The sequence below is a fragment of the Cucumis melo genome, chromosome 7 (genome assembly GCF_025177605.1).
Source record: "Cucumis melo cultivar AY chromosome 7, USDA_Cmelo_AY_1.0, whole genome shotgun sequence".
NCBI lineage: Eukaryota > Viridiplantae > Streptophyta > Magnoliopsida > Cucurbitales > Cucurbitaceae > Cucumis > Cucumis melo.
This window is the reverse complement of record NC_066863.1, coordinates 17406631-17433450: the sequence shown is the minus strand read 5'-3', so window position 1 is coordinate 17433450 and position 26820 is coordinate 17406631. Positions and strand designations below refer to the sequence as shown.

The window sequence follows — 26820 nt, the reverse complement described above, 5'->3', positions numbered from 1 at the left end:
AGACCAGAGCTACGTTCCTACGGGAGCGCATGTTGCACGTGTTCGGGAACGTGCCAGAGATTGGGTACCAGTTTCAGGACTCTGACAGGAAGCTAACAGGCACCTAGTGGGACCAGTAGTGGGTCCCTTACTGAGTATTTTTATACTCACTCTCTTCATTTTATGTTTTCAGGTAGAGGACGAGGCAAGGGCAAGGGCAAGCTGGCGAGCGACCCGAAGTGACCGTGGAGGGCCATAGGGACTACTGCTTCCGCTTATCCTTATTTTAGATTTTCGTAATTGAGTTTGAAACCTTTTCATTACTTGCCATCTTTTATGTAGATAGGGCCCGAGTAGGACATCAGAACGCATTTACACTTTTTGCATGGCTATCTTGTTTAACTTTTTCACAAATGGGATTTCTTAAACCGTATGCTTTTTAATAAATTTTATGACTTAAACCACTTGTTCTATATTGAGTAATGACTTCGATTCAGTATAAGGAGTTGGGTCGTTACAGTTTGAATTACAGTTGGCAATCGTTTCTTGTAACCAGTGATCCCCGCAACTCTTAACCGATCACTTGTTCTTGTTCTAACCTCTCCCTTCCCCTTTTTCATCTTTATATTCTCTAAAATTTATAAGGACAACATATATTTATAAGTACACAACAAATCCCACTTAATCTTCCTAAAATAAAGGGTTGTGAATAGATATGCCCTTTATTTTAGGAAGATTAAAATAAACAAATAAAATATTAAATATCCGTTCAATTGTATCTATAAATTTAACATTTAAGTAGAAAAAAAAAGTTAGTACTCTATTTTTAAAATAAAAGAACACCAGTCAAGAAGAACATCGAAAACAGATGTAAAGAATGTTAGAACACGGGACAAATCTTAAGAAGAAAATTTGAAGACGGGGTATTTTTTATCTACCTGCAGAAAATGTGAGAATATGGAACAAATCCAAAGAAGAAAATAGAATAACTCACCGATTTGAAAACAAACAAAAGATTGAAGATTGAAGGTATTGAAAACGGCAAAGCAAACCTGAAGATGAAAAGCGTGAAGATTGAAGATTCATATGAAGATTCGAAAACTCGAAATAATATAGCAAATCTGAAAAATTGAATGTTAAATTTGAAGCATATTATGCTGAAGGGAAACAAAAGGAAACAAACGGTTGAATACAAACGTTTGCATACCTGAACAGAGGCTAAAAGAAAACGGTGGAAAGTGATCTTAACAGTCAACTGAAACGAAGGAAAGAACAGAGATGGCCGAGGGAACGAAAATTTGAAGCAACGGAGATGCTAATCGAAGATTTGAAGGAACAAATATATGAAGGAAAGGAGATGACACAAAAAAATTCTAGGGTTTTCAAAAGTGAAAAAGTAAATGCAGAAGATGTGAAGTGATTGCATGCAGAAAATGGTTTATTTTCTTTTGGGGGCGGCGGGGGAATTAGAATATTCAAGTGTGGGTGCATCGTTTGTATTAATTATAGAGTATTTGTGGATTTTGTTACAATTGTATTTAGAAATCACATTTGTCAATTAGGTAGGGGCATTTCAAGCATTGTTCTCCCATTTATTATTTAAAAATTATTTGTTTTGCTATTTTGTCAATTTAAAAATAAAATTGTCATTTATCCAAAGTAAATCTCTAATTTTGCTATTCTTATTGTCAGTCCTTTCAAAAAGTCCTTACAGGCTATAAAGTTACATAAATGTTGAGCACAAATGTTAAAACTATCCACATTTATTATGAATATTAGTTAAATAAAAAGAAAAAAGAAAAAAAGTGAACTGTGACGCATATAAGGAAAAAGAAAATCATCAATATCCATTTCAATTTCAAAATATACTGATAAAATTCCTTGTTGAAGCAACTTCCAAAAATTGCAGCGTCGTTCTCTCTAGATCGATCGACAATTGTGTTTCCATTTTCTGTGTAATTATGAATATTAGAGAACATTTGTTCTGAAACTGATTTCAAAATTTTTCCCAAACTTTAGATTGTGTGTAGCAAAGATAGGGCTTTAGTAGGAGAGGTCAATTTGAAAGTGAACTTTTCGACAGTGTAATACTGTTTCGGTAAGAAATGTATGATTGTTGTTACGGTATATTATGTATATATCTTACAAAACATTTGATATGAAATTGTAATCAACATTAATTCCAAAAAAAATTTTTAATGCTTGAAGAAAAAAAATGTGCGTTGAACGAACTTGAGAACTAACTTTTCCTTTGGAATCAACATGCATGTGGTTTTCTGTGAATTTTCTTATTTCTATATCAGTGTATAAATGTTGTTGTTGTGAAAATGAAAGAAGATTGAAGGTATTACACATCCTCATATACTTAGTGGTATTTCACATATATGTTGTGTATTTCTGATTTCAGTAATATGATCACGGGCTAAGGTTGCCCTGAGATGCTTTCGAACTAAAGAACATAGACAATATGTATTATGATCTCGGGCTAAGGTTGCCCCAAGATGTCCCCAAGCTAAAGAACAACATTATGTAATATGATCTCAGGCTAAGGTTTTCTCGAGAGTTCCCCGAGTTTTCCTTAATCCATTTTTAGTTTTCTCGAAGAAATGTTGTTTGGCTTCTTTGTCTTTATTTTTAAATTAAAAAAAGCACTATCCCGGTGACGCATTCGATCGAGAGAGACCTAGAAATTTTCTTCAAATAGTTTTTTAAAAATCGGAAAGAATCTTGGGGTATATACAGTCGAGATTGAACCCAAGAAAATCAATGTTTAATTTATCTAATATGTAGTATATATGAAATAAACCGATGTATCTAGTAAGTGATATGTTCGAGGTAAATTACGGTTGACTTTATAATGTGGTATACAGGAAATAATTAGACATATATATACAAACAAATATAATAAGGTGCATATAGAACACAGAAAAAAAAAAACAAACATAAATTCATGAAAAATCGAAACTTATGTGTAGGGGTATATGAACAATATGAAAACATATCTGATATATATATATATATATATATATATATATATATATATATATATATATATATATATATATATATAGGTTCTAATCGTATTCATATTGTTTGGTATATATATGAAAATTTTGAATTTGTATGAAATTAGAAACTTGGACAAATACTATGTTTGAGGGACATTGATAAGCCACTAATTTAATAGTGGAATAATTAAGTGATATAATCTTTGATATATTTTAAATTAATCGGAGTATATGCAGTAATTGATACATTTAAAGTCAATTTCGAATAGCGTTGTAATGTGGTATACAAGAATTAATTAGACAATAGTAAATAATGAAGCGATATAAAGAGAAGGGATAAAAAAAATATAAACCTATAATTGAAATATGATAAATTGTCTATAGCATAATAAAAGTCTTCAATATAATCAGACATAAAAAGATATAAAAAACATAACGGTAATAGGAAAGTCCTTCTTAAGACCTTCTATAGAACCTAAGCAATATATATCGAGCTTATCTATATCAACAAAACTGCCTAACTTGGATAGAAGACTATTGTGTAACTCTTGAAAAAACATATGTTCATTCACTAAAATTTCTGATACGCTATAAATAATATAGTTGTTGGAATCGCTGGAAAAACTATCATAATATACTGCGATGTTGGTCATACCTAATCAAAAAGAAAATAAATATATATATCAATGTACAATATTATTGAAAATATATACTGGAATATAATGATGCATTTAAACCGAAAAAAATTTGAGATATTGTAAGAAATCATCAAATTAAATTTGAATATATGAAGAACAATGCAAAATGGATGTAATATAATAAATATAAATCAGAAATTAGTAAATGATGTGGTATATATGAAAAATAATTTCTCGAGATGCCAACAGATCAAATATATATAATATGAATGATATGACAACATATCATATATATATATATATATATGGGGCTCTTGCAAATTTAGCAAAATTAGTTTGATAAATTAAGTCCATAGCACACTACTTTTAAATTTGCAAAATTGGCAAAATTCAAGCCCAACCCACATTTGAAAAATGAAAAATTACAAATCTATCCACTAGAATAATCAACATTTTCACGCATCCCTTGATATGTTGTTGATACACTCGAGTGTGGTTGATACACTCGATGTGTGGTTGATACACTCGATGTATGGTTGATACACTTGATGTGTTGTTGATATACTTGTTATGCTTTGTTGATACACTTGTTATGTTTTGCTAATACACTCGATGAATTAAATAACACTTGATACACATCATTGGTTTTATACACTTGATATGTTGTTGATACATTTATTAAACTTTGAAAATATACTTAATCAATTAAGGACACTTGATGTACTAAGCATGATATATTACATTATCGATACACTTGATTAGGTTTAATACACTTAATAAGTTTGATACACTTAATACACTACTGATAAACATTTTATACTTTCACCGATACACTCGACAGATTTAATACACTTGATGCAGTTCATATGTTTGATACCCTTGATGTACTGTTGGTATATTTTCTATATCTACCGATACGTTCGATTGGTTAAAATACACTTGATACACTTGAGATTCTGATGATACACTTAATATACTTTACTAGTACATTTTGATACATATTATATATTTGCTACACTAAGTTACATCATTCATATACTTAATAATACTACATTGAATTGCATAAAATTTGAAAAAAACATGGAAATCATGTAGTAAGTATATCAACAACCAACTAATACATATAATATAAGTACATCACAACACTAATATATAAAACTGATACAAAGTGGGAGAAAAATAATGATTGGGACCTTAAAAAGTGGGAGAAGAAATATGAGATGATTAGGACATTAAAAACAGGAGAAGAAATAAGTTATTGACTGGTAGTTTGAGAATAATAAAATATTTAAGATAGAATGTATTTTAAAAAGTGAGAATGTTGTCATGTTTGGAAGCATAATTTGAAAGAAGATTGAAGAAAGAACTTAGATTTAACAAAAAATGATTATCGAAAATCTGGATAAAAAATGGTGAAAAATAAAAGAAGAAGAAGATAAAGATGCCGAAAATGGAGATTGAACGAACGATTTTTTTTTTTAAAGAACCTATAGAAAACCAACCGAAAAATAGTGTTTGAGAATTTTTTTTATTATTATTATTAGATTAACTTTTTATTATTAGATTAACTTTTTTATTATGAATACAAATATGATATAGAGGTTTACAAAAAAAGAAGAAGAGAAAGTGGAAGATGAAACATTAAAGAGATGATCAATAAAGAGGAAAGTAGGGGGCAGTTTGGGAATAATAAAAATTTTAAAGTAAAAAATATCTCCAAAATATTTTAAAGATTAAAATTTGCCATATTTGCAAAATTTATAAAGTATGTATCATAATTGCTAAAACCTATTCTCATAGTGCTACCCAATACAATTTTCCTATATATATATATATATAAGAAGCATTAAGTAATATAATCTCGGACTAAGGTTGTCCTGAGATGTCGTAGAGCTAAAGAACATAAGCATTATGTATTATGAAAAACAATGCAAAATGGATGTAATATAATAAGTATAAATCAGAAATTGGTAAAAGATGTGGTATACATGAAAAACAATGCCATGAGATACCAACAGATCAGATATATATAATGTCACACCTCGACCCGCACACGCCCTTGCTTGCCATGTGAGACGTTGTATGACTTGAGTATCCTTGACGTGCTAAATACCAATGACACTCAGTCTTGAGCTTCTTAAGTGTTGTTTAATTGTCTAACCTCTTATACTTAACATAAATATTACTTTTTAGGCGATATAAACACTTAACACAAGAAGTAAGTCAAACTTAATCTTTATTACTTAAATTATGCGATTACAATACTTAACAAAGCTTAGCCAAAATACAAGAAGAGTACTTAAACTTAAAATCAAAATACCTAGCAGCCTTCTCGCCTAATCCACTGCTCGCTCTTTCCTTACTTGGCCTAAACGCTTGATTCCTGGAAGATAAACTTTAAAAAACGTAAATCAACAAACTTGGTGAGGTTTTAAGAAATCCTTTTTGTGAAATATCTTTTGTAAACATCATTACATCAAACATCAAATCACATAAATTCACCTTTTCGTATAAAACATCATTCCACATAACAAATCATATACGTTCAACATTTCGCATAAACACACATTAGTCAACAATCATTCCTTTCGTCAAGAACCCCGAATCATTCTCCATGTTAAGTCTCATTACTTCGCGTTTAGACTATTGTAACAATAACATTCGAGAATATTCTGATTTGATCATGTTGCTTAGGCCGCTAAACACAATGCAGTCCTTTTCTACATTGGTCAGCTTCACTCCACCATGCAGTCCTTTTCTACATTGGTTAGCTTCACTCCACCATGCAATCCTTTTTTACATGGTTGCCTTTACTCCTTATGTGCATATAACAGTTAGCTCATTGATAGAAAATAGAGACTAATGGTTTGAACATCATTTCATAAACATTGGAACACATAAATCATGCTTTGAAACACATAGCATAAGCTTTTCATATAAATCTCTTTATAAACATTTATAGAGAAATCAATGTTTCAAATCAGTAAAGATTTTATAAGAAAGCTTTTAACATTAAAATGTTTTTAAGAGAACACTCACACTACTTGGTTACTCAAACAACTTTGAAAGAAAACACTCGCACTACCAAGTTATTCAAACCCGAACAACTTCTCTTCTTCTTCTTCTTCTTCTTCTTCTTCTTCTTCTTCTTCTTCTTCTTCTTCTCGCGTATGCACTTTGGCAGCACTTCAACCTTAATCTTTTCTCTTCAAAATTTTAGAATAATCACCCTTAACATTCTAATCTCATCCTCTATTTATACTACTCCTTAAACAAGCTTAGTCATGCTTAAACTCTTAACAGCTTACTAGCTCCTACTCTTAGAGTGGTGCACATGTAGTCTTAAGGTTTAATTTAAGCTTGCTTGACTTAATCTCTACACATGACCCATTGCAAATCTTAGGAAAATTCTCCTTACTATTCTCACCTAATCTTTCATCTCGCAAAATACCTTAATCGCACGATCACACTTAACCTTCAAAAGTCTTGTCGCTTTACCTTTCTGACAAACTAACTTAATTGCCAACTCTTAATGTGTAGTCTAGCTTCATCGCCAAGCCTTAACTTCTCTTCACAACCTTTCATCCTTTTCGTCCAAAACACCTATTTTTTTTTTACACTTATCAAAAATTTTAACATTCTAACTTAAGTAAGGGTTTTACATATAAAAAGCATTATCTAATATGACATCGGGCTAAGGTTGCCTCAAGATGCCCCAAGGTAAAGAACATAAACATTATGTAATATGATCTCAAGCTAAGGTTGCCCAAAGAGGTCCTTGAGTTTTCCTTATTCCATTTTTAGTTTTCTCAATGCAATATTGTTTGGCTTCTTTGTCTTTATTTTCAAATTTTAACAAAAAAGAAAAAAAATGCACTATCTTGGTGACACACTCGGTCGAGAGAGATCGAGGAATTTTCCTTAAATAATTATTTAAAATTTGGAAAGATCTCGGGATCGATCCCAACCGAGATTGACCCTAAGAAAAACAATGTTTAAGTGATCTAATCTTTAGAATAATTAGTAAAGGACGTGGTATATGTGAAAAATAATGCAAAACGGAAGAAAATGACTTGGTATATATCCTTGACTCACTGTCCAATATTATGAAATAAATATACATTCACCGAAAAACTTGAAGAAGATGAATGAGATAAGAAAGAACAGACGGAGAGAGATCAGATGGAGAAAAAAGATGATTGGAAGAAATTTCGTCGGTAATGACCGAAAGGAAAAGATATGGGGGGAGGGAAAAATGATTGGAAACATTACCATAATGCAATTCAATATATATCATATTTACATGTTACATTAAATGAAAAAAAATAAATAATTAATAGACTAAATATATACGTTTTCATATAAAAAATAAATGTAGAATAAATTATGGGAAACTTTTGTAAATGTAACAAAATACCAAACTATTTACGGCCCGTATAACAAAGTTTATAAAGTTAGTCATTTTTTAAATATTCCAGGTTTGACCTTCCATCTTTCTTTTCTTCCTCGTGATTCGTCTTCCTTCTGCTATTTCTTTCATCGTTTTCCTCCTGCGATTTCGTCTTTCTTCTTTCATCTTTTTTTTTCTACAATTTCTTTCCATCATCTTCTTATTTTTCAATTCTTTATTTACGTCGTTTAATCTTTCCATCGTTTTTCTTCTTTTCCTCTTTTTTTTTTTGCTTTTCCATCTTCTTTCTACTTTTTCTCTTCTTTTTTTCGTTGCGATTTCTTTCCATTGTCTTTTTTATTTTCTTTTTTTTTTTTACATCGTGTACAAAAAATAGCAAAATCTAAAAGATCGTGTATAAAGAATCTTTAAAAAAATCATTTAGATTGAAGTAGCCAAATGTAAACGATTGTTTAAAAAAAGTAAATGATCGTGTAAAAAAAATAAAAGATTGTGTATAAAGAATCTTGGAAAAAAAACATTTAGATTGGAATAACCAAATGTAAAGGATCGTGTAAAAAAGTAAACGATCGTGTAAAAAAAATAAAAGATTATGTATAAAGAATCTTGAAAAAAAATCATTTAAATTAGAGTAGCCAAATGTAAACTATCATTTAAAACAAGTAAACGATCGTGTAAAAAAAATAAAAGATCGTGTATAAAGAATCTTGAAAAAAAATCATTTGAATCGTAGTAGCCAAATGTAAATGTTCATATAAAAAAAAAATAAACGATCATGTAAAAAAAAAAGTAAACGATCGTATAAAAAAATTTAAATGTTTGTGCACAAAAAAATTAATAAAATCGTGTACCAAATTTTGAAAAAAAAAATCATTTAGATTTGGGTCCCCAAATCTAAACGATCGTATAACCAAATTTAAACGTAAACAAATTAGACGAGTAACAAAATTAAATGATGGAATTGAAAAGATAAATTGTAGTCATATCTAAACGATCGCGTATAAATTGTAGCCATATCTAAACGACCACGTATAAATTGTACTCATATCTAAACAACCGCATATAAATTGTAGTCATATCTAAACGATCGCGTTTCAAACAATAACCAAATCTAAACGATCGTAAATATATTACGCGTGCGTGTTGACGGCATGATTAATGAGACATTTTTTGTATTTTATACAGTGGACCTTTGAGCTTTTTCCGTTTTTGGAATTGTTTTATAGAATATAAACATTTCTCTTTTTTGTATTTTTGAAAAAACTCCATAGAATATTTATGGCAACAAAATATATAAAATTTCACTAATGTTTAATATTAATGATAAGGTCAAATCAATCCATAAAATTAGCCAAGTCTTATTACAAAAATTAATCAAAATTTTAAAACATTTGTGTAAAATCATAGACAGATTTTTTATTATAAAAAGTTATCAGAACTTGGTAATTTGTGTCAAAAATCCTTAACTTTTAAAAGTTTTCAAAATGTCTAACTTTTAAAAAGGGTTCAAAACTTTTACCCTTGGTTCTTTGAAAACTATTAAAGTTTTGTTCCAAAAAATATCTTTGAACAACTTAAGTTTTATAAAAAAAAAAAAAAAATGAAAAGAGGCTCATATTCGTCTAAATTTTACACCAATTTTTTGGACAACCAAAATTTTTAGTTAAAACGTAAAATACCATCTCACAAAATTTTGAATAAATTTCTCCTTAAAACATAATAAATCAATAACTAATCAAATAAAAAAAATGTATTTACAATTAACACATACTAAACTTTTGAAAATACTTTTAAGGTTTAAAAAGTACTTTTAAACCAAAATAAATAAATAAATAAAAAGGATGTTCTTCCTGTTATATAACTAAAAAATTGCTTTTTCTTCAATACAAATAAATAAATCAATAGAACTCCAAATTTTACAACCAAATACACATAATCTAGCAAAAATAAGTTCAAGAATGTCTGTAAAACTTTTCGATAGTTTAAAAGAGATTTTAAATAAAACTTTAACGATTTTCATCCCAACTAACAGTAAAGATATTTTTGAACCATTTTAAAGATTAAGAGCATTTTTTACCTAAACTATAAAGTTAGGTGCATATATTATTATTTAGCTGTAAAATTTGTAACCATTATTATTCTAAGTTTTTCAAAGCTAGGGTTTGTAAAAGCCCCCAACAAATCATCAAAATTTTCACCGAACCTACATAAATAGAGCAGTTGGGCTTAAGACCATATGAGAAAAACTCATAGTATCGGCCTGTCAATAAACTAGGAGTCGACAGTTGCAAAGCGCCAAATCATTTTCATTAGCTAAATGAGAAGTGTCATATCAAAAGTTCAAAAACTAAAAACATCAGTTCACTCAAATATTTGATCAATCAAGAAAACATACCAGCCAAAATAGTAAGGCTCATATTGTAGGCTAATTCCAAGTAACCCGTTCCTCTCCCAAATGCAAGATAACACATCTGAACCGAATTATATTGGATTCAAACAAATTGATATATCGAAAAACTATGGATTACCAGTCATGTCTCCCTCACTATGAAAAGATCAGCCGAACTACAGCAGCTAGCTTTAAGGTGACCAGAGAAAGCTAAGAATTACTGTTTGGAGCATTATTTGTCTCAGATGATCCAACTATTTCTTCAAAAGTTTCCATGTCCATCGTCATATCATCATTCATATCGGCCTCTTCAACCTCCACCATTACTTCATCCCTGTCTCCAGCTATAGGTTCAATTCCATTTTCTACTGCATTGGATAGCTTTTGTTCTTCAGCTTTCTCCAGTCCCTCTGACTCGTTTGGCTTTTTGTCGGAGGACTGTACATGCGGGTCAGAACTGATGGCAAGTGTGGATGTCACCAGAAGATTCTATAAATGTAGACATGACATTGAGCATTACCCATCAAGAGATCTACAGTCACGATTCAATATTAAGGCAACCAACATTTAAATAAAAATTAAAAAACCATAATACTTCTTTCTAGACAACTTTTACATAGAAAGAAAACCCGATGAAATGAAGAAATAACAAAGTAGATACACGAGGAAGAAAAATTCCTAAACTTAAAAGACAACCAACCCAAACAAAGCTCCCAGAAAAGGCTTTCCATAATATTTCAGCTTTCATAAAAACGGTAATTTAGTTTACATTAATTTGAACACATGAGTATCATATTTGAAGATAAAGAACCACACATAGACAGTTCAATAAAGGGCCACAAATAAACTTTTTTAAATGAACAATGAAAAAAGGGGAAGAAAAACCACCGCATTCAGATATACGAAATAAAATAAAGAATAAGTCCCAAATAGAAAAGAAAAGAAAAACACAAAAGATCAATACCAGAAAAATCCATTACCTTTTCGAGAGCAAGCGCAAGCTTTGAGAGATTGGGATATATGCTACATGCATCCAATAGGATCTGTTTGAACATCCAATTTTGGAGAAAATATTTAAACAATGATAATAATCATAACTAGCAACATCAATTTATGACCATCAAAAAAAGAAGGTACGAAAAAAAGAAAACTCTTACTGTAACTTTCCATCTTTGAAAGTATTATAACAGAAAAGAAAAGGCAAGAGAGAGAAATCAAGATATGGTTGCTTCAAAATTTTGATATTGTGCCAAAAAAAAAATTTCTATTTGCTGGATAACATGAGCTAACTAAAAAATTAAAACGAAAATTTAAATAAAAAATTGCATTTTAGTGGATATGGATAATCACCTCACAAATCCTTTGAAGGGTAAATGGAGGACCTTCAACGAAGCTATGAAGTGCTGCAAAGTAAAACAATAAATAAATAATAAATAAAATAAGTCTTGTTCGCAATGGAAGTTAAAGGCTCTTTTATTGAGATCAGATCAAGAGCTTTCTGTAATCTCTGTGGGCTTTGGCCTTGTAAAAAATCCTTATGAGTACAACTTTTATTTGTGCCCAAGGATGAAGATGTTAGGCCACTGATTCTACTGAAATATGCGAGAAGGGGCAAAAAGGGAAGTCGGGGGGAAGTTAGTTAAGAAAGGGGGGACCACCAAATGGTTATGGGAGTGACTGTGGTCACGTATACATAACAAATGAATGTCAGTAGTTAGGGTATGCTTTTTCAGTAATAGTAAATAGTCAAGAGGAGGGAGAGAACCAGCTCTCTGTGATCGGCTAGTGTACTGTAAGCCTTAGGGCACTTCACTTTTGTTATCAATATCAATACTAGGAAGGAATATCTTACAGAAGATTTTTCTAACACATCAGTTGCTTTCATGTCTTTTGGTATTGTCCGTTTCCACCGTTTATATAAAAATAAGGTAAAATTGAACAAACCACCCTTGAACTATGGAGGTTGTTACAATTACACCCCTAAACTTTTAATTTGATCAATCCATCAAGAATGTGATCTATTAAAATTACACCCTTAGACTTTGGATTCAATCAATTAGCCTCTATATTTTGTCAATAGTAGCAATCAAACCCGATGTATTGGTATCAATATAGTTGTAAAATTACATTTCATCAGATGCTTCAATAAAAAAACAAAAAGGAAAAAAACCTAGTTAAATGATATGTATATAGCTCACCAACAAGGGTAAATAAAAATAAAAATTAACAAAACAAAGGGAACGGAACAAATAACAAACCGTTAGGAAGATAATCAAATTAACAGTTCAGGGTTGTAATTGTAACAAACCACAAAGTTCAAGGGTGATAGATCAAATTAAAAGTTTATAGATGTAATTGTAACAAACTCCATAGTGAAGGGTTGTTTGTGCAATTTCAATAATCTCTATCTATTACCAGCCAGGGTGCCACTTAGTAATCTACAGGTTGAAGGTTGGGAACTCCTTATAACTTCCAGTAGTTACTACTCTAGATTTTTTCTAAATCTTTGTTTTCACATAAGAATGGTTTTCAATAAATTGATATAAAACAAATAAAAACTTTTCAAAATTAGATTCTTTAGAGGATTCGATTTCATTTGTGGTTCCAGTTTAGAGGATTTTGATTAGCTCATTGTTATTGTTGAGTTTGATTTAGTTTTGTTTGAATCTGTTTTAGCCCTTTTGCTCTCTATATAATTCTATTAAACTTTAGTGTTAGTCTCTCTTATTATTATTATTAATAAAGAGGCTTGTCTCCTTTTCAAAAATAAATATTTCTTTACAACCTAAAATTCCATAATCTCACTAAGTTCATTGAATAATTTTACTAGGAGAGCCGTTCGACTGGATTTCGTAGTAAAGGGACCAATGAGTATATTTTATACACAGATAGGTGACTCCAAAAATGCATGACCACTTGAATGATTCAAAGTGCAATTTACTGCCCAAACTTGGTTTTTCACATAAATTTACAGTGAACACAATAGGAAAAGCTCACAAACCTTCATCCAACCGCTTTACCAGCTCTGAGAAGGTTTCTCCTAAAGTACTTTGTAGTTCATTGGATGCTTTTGCTTCAGGATACTCTGACAGCACCTTCAAAGATGGGAACAAAAAGAAAATAAGAAAGTGATAAATTTTTCATTTAAAACTGAATACAACAAATATGATATGCATGCCCGCCATGCAAGAACCTGAAAACATCCGCTGCTAGGAAACAAAGGAAATGTATTCATTCGTACCTCCCCATACCTGCTTCAGTTGAAAGGATAGCATACTCTTCAATTTCTCCCAATCATGCCTGAGAACATAAAATACGTATACATACGTATATTGTAAGTTAATAAGAAAACATTAAACTGATCCACAAAGTTCATATTGAATGTAGCTGATTGTGTGCTCAGTACAAATATCATGCGCATATGCATAACTTCCAAGACAAAGAATAAGCCTTCGTGGAGACATACAAATAAAGCAGTGTGGCCAAAGATTAAGACGGCAGAGAACCAATTAATTATAAAGGAAAAGCGTTTATTAAGAATTTTCAGACATCTCTAATGTCACACTCACAGCTTTCTCAGGGTATGGTCGATCTAACTATTTATGTATTGTACCCCATTTGGCATTATTCGGTGGCTTCCTTTTAAGATCCTTCAATAAGCTTTTAATTTTATAGAAGAAAAGTTTTGGTTTCTAGTCTAAAACAATGAAAATATGTGGTTGGTCTGATTCTTTTTGCATGATAAAATTATTATTAACTCAACACATTTGACACTGAGCCATTGGCACAAAAAACAGCAGGCTGGTACAAACCCAAATTTCCACCTTTATTTTTATTTTATTTTTTTAGTACAACAATTGAGGTCGGGGGATTTGAAGCAACCACCTCTAAGCAAAGCAAGCTTCGCTCAATCTTCATTTATTTATTTATCTTCTTCTGGATAGAAGAAAAGAACGAGCACTTGCAATAAAATAAAATGCAACTGCAAAATAAGGTCTAAATCATGCACATAGGCGATGGATACAGAATTCCATAAAGACATGGCCCATAGATAATATATCAAAAAAGGAAAATTTTAAAAAACGCAAGTTCCTTGACTAATGAAATTTCCATGGGTAGACCTACATCCCAAAGAGTGTACCAAAAAAGAAACTTCAATGAAAATAACCACAAGAAGAGAAATTACACTGTTCTTTGAAATGGGACACAAGTAACAATAGAATTATTCTCCCAATTTGTAAGCTTTTTCAAGAATATACAATTTCCTATTTCTTTTAAGCAAAACCTTTCATAAACTTGTCTAGCAGAATTTAACCAAAGAACCCCTGGGCCACCCTATTTAAATTACAACATGAAGCGGTAAGCATTCAACATATCGAAGCGCTTTAGATTCTCAAGTATAAATTCTTGCAGTTCCAATGTCTGAGCTATGATCAAACGTTTGGTGTAGCATCTTCATATTCATACTAATTCAATAGAAATTAAGTGGAGAAGAAGGATACCAGAATTTTCCCGTGGATGCAATCGCTTCCAGTGTACTTCTTACTTCTTCCTCAGTGATTTCTTGCTTCTGCTCCATGACTCTGGAAATTGCAAGTTCAATACTCTCAGTCTTACCAAAAGAGAAATAAAACCTACTAGAGAAACAAATCAGAACAGCTGGACATGAAATGCTCAACAAAGCTATGGTCCTCCTGAAACCAACCTCTCTAGAAAAAGGTAATTCCAACAAAAACTCAAAAGGCAGAAAGTGGTCACTTTTTACAAGTTGCTAAACGTGTCCTCAGAAAATGAAAATGGAATTAAAGCCATTTGAATGTAACCCATACTTGCTCCCATTACAGGCAAATACGAACATAAGCCACACAAAAGCATGAAATATGAAACCTCATATAAGTTGTAAATTCACTAACAGGGTAACAAGTATTCTAGTATTCTACAGAGTGTGGGAGACGAGAAGCTACAACCTAATTATAAGAAAACAAGATCAAAACCCAACATCATGACCAAAAAATAAATATTACTGAAATAAATTGTGTGGCTATATACCCATCATTTATGGTATCAGGGACAGGTAGCACATCATCCTGTTCTTGATGAACAGTATCGGCAGAAGCTGGGAGCTCAGAATCTTCAATTGGTGGCACCTCCATCTAGAGATCTCTACTTTCTACCTACTTATGATGTAAACGATGATAAAGATATTGTAGTTCCATCGACACAGTGAAATAATAACAATAATTTTCATGTAAGGAAATACAATATGTGATTGTATTTTCAAAATTTATAGTAAAAATGCTAATAAATAACAGAAAGTTATTTTATAAAATCAATAATAAACTAGCAGTGGAGACTAAATTTATTATTTATTGAAAGTACATACACTAAAGAGACCAAAATGGTACTTTAACCTTAAAAAGAAAGCCACATTTCAGTAACAGTACTTCCATTAGAGAAAATAAATAACACTGCTAGGGAGGACACCAAACGGAACTGAAAAAAGTTAAATGAGAAAGCCGCCACCAAACCAAAAAAGCACAATAACAACTAATTCCGAGGTCTGAGGAGACCAATTATCTACTTCAAGTATAAAGAACTGTATATGAAAGCAAAGAAACACAAAAAGATTTGGGAAGCTTAGAATAAATTTTGATAGCACATCTCACTTCCAGTTTGCCAAATAGTCAAATACCAACCCTATAACCAAGAAATAGCCACAACCTTTCAATTCACTAGACGACCACCACCATTTAAGAGGTCTTTGTAATTATTTACAAATGCCAAGTGGAGCTCCTTTTGTGAGCTCTCTTGTTCAGTGTGTGCATATCTCATGGACTCCCCATTTTCATAACAGTGATAATCCGTGGAAATCAGTTTCTTGCCTCAAACACAAGTATCAACCTATTGTTAAAAGTAAGAAGAACAATGATTGCACTGAATAAACAAAAAAAAAAAAAAACAAATATTAATCTTATCTACGAAAAAAATGAAATGGATGGCAGACTGGTTTACAATTCAGACCTCAAAAATTAGATTATAGAAAAAATAAGACATCAGATCTCTACATGTTAACTTGGTCCATAATATCATCACTTCAATACATAATATAAGTGACTAGATCCAAGTACAAATATACAAACAAAAAATCGAAATTAAATAGACAACAGCTACTTGAGAACCTACATATCAGTTGACTAACAAAACAAGCCCACAACAAATACTGTTCAGACTCCAACTGTACCATCCAACACGATGGATATGCGTTCGTATGCTTTTTTTACAAAAGCTACTTGACTTTAAAAATTTTACGAGACCATTTATCAGAGCGATTACTTGGTTTTACCGATTTATAACATCGCAAACATCGTAGGGTATACAGCTAAGTATCCAACTTCTTATTCAGAAGCTGCTATTTAATGAAAACTAAAGAGACGACGATTCAGAAGAAAACAAGAAAAAAATTCGTGAAAGCAGCCATTTCCTTTACTTCTTCTAGTTCCTTTACATGGCGACCAAAAGAGAATCGAGCAAGCGATGAAGCTTACCTAGTGAGCTTGAAGATGATCTCAAATGAAGCGAGCTACAGCCGAGAGTATCGGACCGACTTGGGAAGAAGATGAAAGCAAATCTCTGATTATGCGATTTAAGGCCCAGGCCCAATAACATTGTTTTTTTTTTCTTTACGGTTGGAAATGGAGTAATTATATTCAAAATAATGATTAATTATATAGAACATTTTAAAAAATTTATAAATATAGTAAAATTTGTCAAAATATAAGAGTGTATCAATGATAGAATTCTATCACCGATAGATTTTGTTTTATTTGTAATTTTTTTAAAATATTACTACATACTTAATAATTATTCTAAAAATTACTATCCATTAAAATTATTTTTTTTGTTTTAATTGCTAAGGCACGATTATCTTGGACTAAAACTAAACAAATTTTCCAGAAATCTAATAGGCTTGTATTTTACGTAAATAGCCCAATTGACCAAACTGCTCATCTTTATTATTAATAACATATTAAAAAAAAATAAATAAAGAAGGTGGACCATTAAGCAAAAGAAGACAACGTCATGGGAACATTTTTGGTATTTTCAAATTTCGAGCAAAATTTCTGTTCCTCATTCTGAAATCTTCATGATTTTTACACGAAAATATTATGTGTGAAAATATACACGATGAAGAAGATGTTGGGGTTGATGCTCTAAATCTCGTAGTCTTGTAGTTTGTAATTGTATATATTATACAAACATTTTATTTATTTAATAAAATAAAGTGTTTTATTTTATTTGATGTTTAGTTGCATTAACGTCCCATAAAACCAATAAACTAACATTCAAGGTTATTTTCTGTAACCTAAACATGTATGTAGAGACATACAAGTAGATCATGTTTAAGTGATAACCTAAATGATCTCTAGTAGATGGATAAGGTTGAATACCTTATCTTTGTGAGTCTAGTGATCCCGAAGGATGCACATATCAGTCTAGTGATCCCGAAGGATGCACATATCAGTCTAGTGATCCCGAATGATGCACATATCGGTCTAGTGATCCCGAAGGATACACATATCAGTAAGGTACACTACACCATAGATGAAGCTAACCGTTACCTCTCAGTCCATACTAAATCGTCTACAACAGTCACACTCCGACAACGTTCATAGGCTTCGCCAGTCAGATAGTATAGGTTTAAACAACTATACCCTCAGTTGCTATATGCGTATCCAATTCACACATCATTGTGATATTTTTTAGATCTAGTCAACTAGTCAAATCAGAATCGGACTCATATTCCTTCCACGGCATAACTCCATATCCAATATCCAGACAATAGACTACCACATACCTAACTTTAAGACTTTAAAGTTCATCGACATACAATTCCAGTTCACAACGTAGCCCATTAACATAACTACAATACACAGAACATCCGGGCATCGGTGTCTCTTCGTAAACAACTCATTACACCCGATGGCACACAAGCTACAACTAGCAGTCACGCTACCTTTAATCAGACAAGAGCATATAAGCGATATATATTAGTCAAACATGCGCCAATTCATTCAGTACAGTTATCAACGTAAAATCCCCTGTGGATTACTACGTTTCCAGCCTTGATCCGAGGTCCAGTAGTAAGAAATCCCTTACTTGAAACTTGGTTATGCCCCTTGATCGAGTCCACACTCAACGAAATCCACCTAAACGAAATCACAAGGATTTAAACGATGACCCTAGTAAAAATCATTTTTAAATGGTCGTAAGCAACATCCGTTGACTTACCCGAGTAAAGGAGAGCTATCTCCAATTAAGCTTGCCGCGGAACCCGAGAACTTGAGCGTCAACTCCCTAATACCTTCAAGGAACGAAAGGTAGGACTATGTCTTACTCCAAAAATCTAAACTCGAATCGGTTATAGCAACATTAGGAAATTCGCCAAAATAATCCTTACCGAAGACTCACCATGACCCAAAGTAGAGAAAGGAAGGCTTAGGTGGCTCGGTTAATCAGGGTACTTGGGGTATCTTGGCGAGCGTAGTAGACACCAGAGAGTTAGAAGTTTCCTTGTCATCTGAACTGGTGGTGAGAGAGTACTCCGACGTTTTCTCTGATGAGCTTCCAGGACTCTCACCTCCAAGGGAGATTGATTTTGCCATTGAGCTAGAGTCAGGCACTGCTTCTATATCTAGAGCTCCTTATAGAATGGCCCCAGTTGAGCTGAAATAACTAAAGGTGCAATTGCAGGAGTTGCTAGACAAGGGTTTTATTCCTCAACAATCGTGTCGTAGACAAAATCTTTACCCACATTTTCATTTGAATTAAAATCAATATTCGCATCCAAGCTTGAAACAGTTTGTGTACTAGTTGTACTAGTACTACATCCTTGTTTACTCCCACTTCGAGTAATACTATACTCATGAAAGAGACGTCTACAACATTGTTCGACTACATTTCCCATGGATTCAGCAACCTTGGCACCAAAAAATTTTTTCAAACAAAAAGATACAAATCTTAATTTTTTTCAAGGATCCAATACAATAGCAACATACAACAACAAATTATTCTTTTCATTGTTCCCCAATATTTCTCAAATTTTGCCTTCATGTTATTAGCTATTCCAACAAACAATGCATTTGAACTACCCGCATTCAAACGTATACAATTCAGAACCACTGTAATCTGATGGAAAACCAAGTTCGAAGTAGTATATAAAGAGCTTGAAATCTTCAATGTCACATCATAAAATACTTTTAAAAATCGTATTATCATCCTAGTATTTGTCCAATCTTCCTTATTCGGTGACATATCATGTCTATAAGGGGCATCTTCATCTTCTAATCTATCAAAAGCTTTTTCAAACTTAACGACACCTTCAATCATCATATATGTGGAGTTCCATCTTGTGAGAACATCAAGACACACATAACTCTTACAAACTATTTTTTCAAGTTCAATGCACTTTTTAAATTTTAAAAAACGAGTAGGAGAAGACCTTATAAATCACACGACATATCGAATCCTATTAATACAATCATTATGTTCCTTAAAAGCATCAGTTACTATAAGATTCAATATATGGGCACAACAACGAACATGTAGAAATTCCCCACCAAACAATAATCCTTTTCCGAATCTCTTTAAAAGATAAGCAACAGTAGTGTCATTCGAACTTGCATCATCAACCGTCAAAGTCATTATCCTCTTAATGCCCCAATCCTTCAAATTCTTTTCATTGGTTTTACCGATAGTATCACCTTTATGATTCTCAATTGGACAAAAACTAAGTATTCTTTTATGTAATTTCCAATCAGAATCAATGAAATGGGCAGTTAGGACCATGTAATTAATATTTTGTTCCGATGTCCAACAATCAGTGGTGAGAGAAACTCTATACTTATTTTTTACAGACATGTCTCTCAAACGATTCTTCTCATTAACATACAACTTAAGCACATCTTTAGCCACAGTGAATCAAGATGGAACAACAAATCTAGTATGATTTCCACATGTTAATTTATCCACAAACTTCTTAAACTTCTTACTGTCCACAAACTTAAAGGGCAATTCATCAACTATTATCATCTCAACCAAAGCTTCTCGACAACCCTCTAAACTAAATGACTCTCATACAAGTTGTGAAGAATTATCCCTAACTTTATCTTTAGGTTTATAAGCTAATGTCATTTGGGTTTGGTCTCTCTTTTTTTTGGTAATGGTACTTTTTACAATTTTCTAAATGATGCTTCATAGTTCCAGTACCATTACGTTTAGAATGACATGCATAAACAACTCCACAATATTTACATTTAGCACGAGGGTCATTAGGATCACCTTTAAGTCTCTCAAAGTGGTCCCAAACCATTGATTGTTTGACATTCTTCCTTATTTTCGAGGGATTTGGAACATCTTCTCTCCCATATGAATCAACATCAATGGTTTTACGCTTGCATCCGTATCTTCGTCCCTTATGATTTTTGAAGTTTCACAGCTCCCATCACACTCTAACTCCAAATCCGTTGAATTCGTTTGATTTAACTATAATGAGAGAAAAAATAATGAAAACTTTAAATTTAAAAAAGAAAAAGAAAACAGATAGCATGATATCAAATCCATTTCATAATGTTTTTGTTTTAAAATATGATAAATGTTATTAACTACGTTATTTCTAAAGTTACAACCATCTACATAACAATTATTTGAGAATATAAAAAGAGAATGAAGGTGTTTGTTATGCCTAATTGTTATGCACACTTTTGAAGGTGTTTATCAGTTCATAAGTTCATATTTTATTGTTATGCCTAATTTTAGACCTGAGATGCTAGAAGAATCATACAGACATATGGAACACATATTTTGAAGGTTCATACAGACATAAGGAACACGTATTTTGCAGCACAATCTTCTCTTATATGTTCCAAAAATATTCACACGAATTTTGCAGTCAAGTTCTATAAAGTTGATAATGTTTACAGAATTTGCAGTAAAGTTATATAATTTTGCAGCAAAATTTTGCAATATTTTAAAAATATTTTGCAGCACCATTCACACATATTTTGCAGCAAAATTTTGCACAATTTTAAAAATATTCACACATTACCAACGGCGACGAAGAGGGCAACTTGCGATTGGAGATGATGAACGTCCGACGACAGATGATGAACGATCGATGACAACTTATGATTGGAGATGACTGCGAGGGAGATGACGAACGGCAGGATGATTGTGAGGGACGACCGACGACGGAATGACGAACGGTAACTGTAACTTGGAACGACCGACATCGGAATGACAAACGGTGGGATACTGTGAGGGAGATGACGAACTTGCCGGCGGCGAAAGCGTGAGGGAGATGGCGATGGCGATTTGGCGAGCGTGAGGGAGGGAGGCGACGACTGGCGAGGGAGAGAAAAAATAACCTAATTTTATAAAATAATATATATATAATTTTTTTAAAAAAGGGGTCGGTTCGGTCGGTTTGGTAAACCGACCGACCCTAAGCTTTAAATCGGTCGAAAAAAAGGTTCACTAATTTTAATAAATCGAACTCGACCAACCTGCATTGCTTTTCCGCCCGACCAACATCGGTTCGTTCGGTTTTGGTGGTTCGTTTTGGTTTTTCGGCCTACCATGCTCACCCCTACAGAGTAGGAAGGTTGCTCATTCAGCAGTGCTTATCATCAAGCAAGCTCTTTTGCTCAGAAATTTTGAAAGAGCTGAGATTATCGTCTCAGTAGGGGAAGTTACCTCACAGTTGTCTCAGTTGACAATGCAACCGACCTTGAGGCAGAGGATTATTGTTGCTCAGCTAAATGATCCCTATCTGGTCGAGAAGAGTTGTTTGGTAGAGGCAGGGCAAGGTGAGGATTTCTCCATATCCTCTGATGATGGACTTACGTTTGATAGGCGTTTGTGCGTGCCAGAAAACAATGCAGTCAAGACAGAGCTTTTAACTGTGGCTCACAGTTCTCCATTTATTATGCACCCTAGAAGTACGAAGATGTACTATGACTTGAGGCGTGTCTATTGGTGAAGAAACATGAAGAGAGAAGTAGAGACTTCGCCAGTAGATGTCTGGTGTGCCAATAGGTGAAGACACCTAGACAGAAGCCAGCAGGGTTGTTGCACCCTTGAGCGTGCCAAGATGGAAATGGGAGAGCGTGTCGATGGGCTTCATTACGGGACTACCCAGGACTCTAAAGGGCTATACAGTGATCTGGATTGTTGTCGACAGACTCACAAAGTCAGCCCATTTCATTCTAGGGAAGTTCACTTACATTGTCAGTAAGTGAGGACAGTTATATATGGTCGAGATAGTGAGACTGCATGGAGTGTCTGTATCCATCGTTTCTGATAGAGATGCTCGTTTCACATCGAAGTTCTGGAAATGACTTCGGCTTGCATTGGGCATGAGGTTAGACTTCAGCACAACCTTCCACCATCAGACTGATGGTTAAACAGAGAGGTTGAACCAGATTTTGGAAGATATGCTGCGAGCTTATGTTCTGGAATTTTTAGGGAGTTGGGACTCTCATTTGCACTTGATGGAATTTGCCTACAATAACAGCTATCAGGCTACCATTGGCATGACACCATTTGAGGCTCTGTATGGTAAGTGTTGTAGATCTCCTCTTTGTTGGGGTGAGGTTGGTGAGCAGACAATGTTAGGCCCTGAGTTGGTGCAGACTACCAACGTAGCCATACAGAAGATTAGAGCTCGTATGTTGACAACACAGAGCAGACATAAGAGTTATGTCGATGAACAACGTAAGGATCTTGAGTTTGACGTGGGAGACATAGTTTTTCTAAAGGTAGCACCTATGAAGGGTGTTTTGAGGTTCGAGAAGAAAGGAAATCTAAGTCCACGTTTTGTAGGGCCATTTGAGATACTTGAGCGGCTTGGCCCAATAGCTTACCGTTTGGCTCTGCCCCCATCGTTCTCTGCAGTTTATGATGTGTTCCATGTCTCTATGCTGGGAAGTATGTAGCAGATCCGACGCATGTAGTTCACTTTCAACCGTTGCACATTAATGAGAACTTGAGCTACAAGGAGCAACCTGTGGAGATTTTGGCAAGAGAGGTCAATATGCTTCGTAATCGAGGAATTGCACTAGTCAAAGTTCTTTGGTGAAACCACGGAGTTGAAGAGGCCACATGGGAGAGGGAGGAGGACATGAGAGCCCAATACCCTGAGTTGTTCGAGGATTAGAACTTTCGAGGACGAAAGTTTTTCAAAGGAGGGAAGACTGTAACGCCCCAAAATTTGAGGAATTTAATTTTATTATCTTAAGTGTAATTTTGAGATTTTGAGTGTTATTTAAATGTTAAGGTATTTTACTTTATGAAGATTTGATTCTATTGGTTATTTGAAAGATATCAAAATGTTGTTAAGTTGGAATTTATGTTTGTTTTGGTTATTTATGTTTAGGTATTATTTGGCTTAAGGAATTAATAATTGTATTATGAAATAATATAGTTATTATGAAAAGATAGTTTGATAAGATAAAGATGATTGGTTTGGTTGAGGAGAGAGAGTATGTGATTTTATTTGGAAAAAGATAAAAAGAAGATAAAAAGGTAAATTTGGTGGGTTTTAAATGAAGAGAGAAAGTGTGAAGATTTTGGGGAAAGAGAAAAAGAGAAACATAAAAATAAAAGAAATTATTTTTATTAAATAGGCCGTAGGATGTGTGAACAACTATTCATCTTCTTCATTGAGAAAAAGAAAAGGAAACCCTTTTTTTTTTAAAAAAACCCTAACCTTAATCCACCCCGCCGCCGCCACTACATCTCTGCCAACATCTCTGTCACTTGCTGTGCTAATGAACGCCATAGTGTGAGCAGCCGTCGAGTCGATCCGTGCACCGTCTTTCGTTGCGTCGTACCAATCGGTTCGTCTGTTGTTCGATAGTCGCTTCTTCTGTCACCGTCCGTCGTTCGCAGCATCTGAGCCGAAGCGACGCTATTCGAGCCGCCTTCGTCGTCGACGGTAACCGACCGTGAGTAGTTCCACCGTCGTCGAGTTCGTCTCTGTCCGTCGTTGGGGCTTCGCCCAGTCGCGTTGGAGAAGGCCGTAAACTCGAGCTGTGCCAGCCGCCACGTGAAGCCGAGTTGGGTTTCCTCCAAGCTGTGCACGCCCGCTGAGCCAAGCCGTGTCAGTCACATTTTCAATCCATCCGCACTCTAGCCAAGCCGCCCTGCACGCGCTTGGAGCCGTCTGCCTCAGTCGTTCGAGCCATCTCCCTCCCAGCCGAGCCACAAGCCTGTTTTGGGTCCTTTTTTACTTGTTTTGGTAAGTTTTTATTGGGTTTTGGAATACCCAACTAAGATTAAAATTTTTGGATCTTAAATAATTTAATTTTGAGTAAATTAAATTATTTCTCTTAAAAGACCATTTGGACCAGTTGAAGTTGGAGTGTGGGATTTCTCTAGTTAAGGGCTAACTTATTGCAACCTCGACCTTGGGTAAGTTAGTTCGACTGAATTCTTGAGCCCTTGGTTGTTTAGATGGTTAAGTTATTTAAATTTGGTGCTTCCTGTTTGTTAGGATCTTGTTGCTTGGGAAACGTGATATTTTGTTGTAGATTTCGACTAAGCTAATCTCCAGGTAAGAGATTCTACTACTAGACCTTTGAGTTACATTAAAGAGACCGCATGTAAGAGGCCGATATTGTAATTGTGTCTGCTGGTTGACTTTATGGTTAGCGCTGATAGTATGTCGATGCTATTGCCTACGTTCTAATGACATAGTTTTGTTGTTGAGGATGACATGATATGATATGTTATGGCATGATTTGTTGTAGTATGACATGTTATGATATGATATGTTATGATGATGATATGTTATGTGCATGCTATGGATAGAGTGTATGTTAGCTTTACCTATGAGAGTTGTACCCACATGAGTGTCCTTCGAGATCACCACTCTTTTGACGATTGTGTAGTCCGACGGGATCACCAGTCTGACATTGACATTGACACAGACATGATTTGAGAGGTTCGATGGGATCGCTCACACTTATGACTGCGTAGTCCGACGGGACCACCAGTCTGACATTGACATTGACATAGACATGATTTGAGTGATTCGACGGGATCACTCATAGCCCGATCGTCTTAGGTGTTCCCTTGGGTTCATTAGAGACCAGCTTGTTCCTACAGGATCACAGATTGCACGTGTTTGGGAACGTGCCAGTTCAGGGGTACCACTCTTTAGGATTCTAATAGGAAGTTAAAAGGCACCTAGCAGAAATAGGAGTGGGTCCCTTACTGAGTATTTTTATACTCACTCTTTCCATTTCTATTTTTCAGGCAGAGACAGAGGTAAGAGCAAAGGCAAGCTGGCGAATGAACAGAAGTGACTGTGGCGAGCCATAGGGATACGTTGCTTCCGCTTACGTCATGTGTCGGATTTCAGAGTTTACATTTTCCTTTCATTTTATTCTATTTTATTTATTTCTTTGTTTCTCTTTCCCTTTAAAACTAGTAGGGCTCGAGATAGGATTTGTTTTAATTTATTTCTGTACATTCTATTTATGATTTTAACGACAATTCACAGTTTTTTTTATTTTCTACTTACTTTAAATAAATTTTAATTATTTTCTTTTAAAGTAAAGTCCTCAACTTAGTTTAAGAGGTTAGGTCTTTACAGAATTATCTCAAAAATTTGGGGCGTTACAATATATGTTTATCTAGATAGATGATGAAAGAATTCTATCTATGTCTATCTGGAATAGATGATGATATAAATCTATCATTGTTGATCAATACATTTGCTACTTTTTCAATAATAATTTAATACCCTTTTACTTGTATTTCTCTATGACACCACTCAACAGAAGAAGGGTCTCAAACAATTTTGAAATATTTCAAAGATATCGAGGAGTAGAATAAAATAAAAAAGGCGTAGCAACTTAAAAACAAAGAGAAAGAAATGGAAAAAAACATAGAAACAAACAAAATCTTGAATGAAATAAGAGAAATCAGAAAAGATGAAGAAAAAATAGAAGCATAGCAAATTTTATTAAGATAAAGACTAAAAGAAATAAAAAGCATGTTGACATTGGTTATGAGAAGCTTGAATGTTCAGCCACCATCAACCAAACTTCAACAACAAGGAGAGAGAAAATGCATATCCAAAAGTCGTGAAGAAAAATAAACCACCTACTTCTAGGCTTGGCCTTCTTGATGAAGATGAAAAAGTTAATACAATGGTCAAGTATGCAGCAACATATTGCTCTACGGTTGGTACTTTATTCGATATCTACTCTTTTGTGTTGTTTAAACTTGCTTAAAATCCAAGTAAAAGACAATAGTGTTGTTCTTTTTCTATGCAGGGAACTGTGGTTTTTGAAACACAATGTAGTTTGAAAACAATAGGAACTATAGATT

At 33.5% G+C, this 26820-nt stretch overlaps 1 protein-coding gene across 5 annotated transcripts; it reads right to left on the bottom strand.

The window, feature by feature from the left end:
- Positions 1–10321: 10321 nt before the first annotated feature.
- On the bottom strand, positions 10322–17087 carry LOC103501186 (uncharacterized). Of its 5 annotated transcripts, XM_017047463.2 has the most exons (9): positions 16971–17080; positions 16147–16326; positions 15475–15599; positions 14928–15008; positions 13677–13725; positions 13427–13520; positions 11776–11828; positions 11406–11468; positions 10322–10914 (listed from the first exon to the last, which is right to left on the bottom strand). In XM_017047463.2, the coding sequence occupies exons 3-9, from the start codon at positions 15576–15578 to the stop codon at positions 10636–10638; spliced, it is 723 nt and encodes a 240-aa protein (XP_016902952.1). In that variant the 5' UTR covers positions 15579–15599; positions 16147–16326; positions 16971–17080; the 3' UTR covers positions 10322–10635. The 5 variants fall into 5 exon arrangements, with proteins under 5 accessions (XP_016902952.1, XP_016902953.1, XP_008462921.1 ...); XM_017047464.2 differs by lacking the exon at positions 16147–16326 and having other exon boundaries at positions 10322–10957; positions 16971–17087; XM_008464699.3 differs by lacking the exon at positions 16147–16326 and having other exon boundaries at positions 16971–17087.
- Between the last annotated feature and the right edge of the window lie 9733 nt (positions 17088–26820).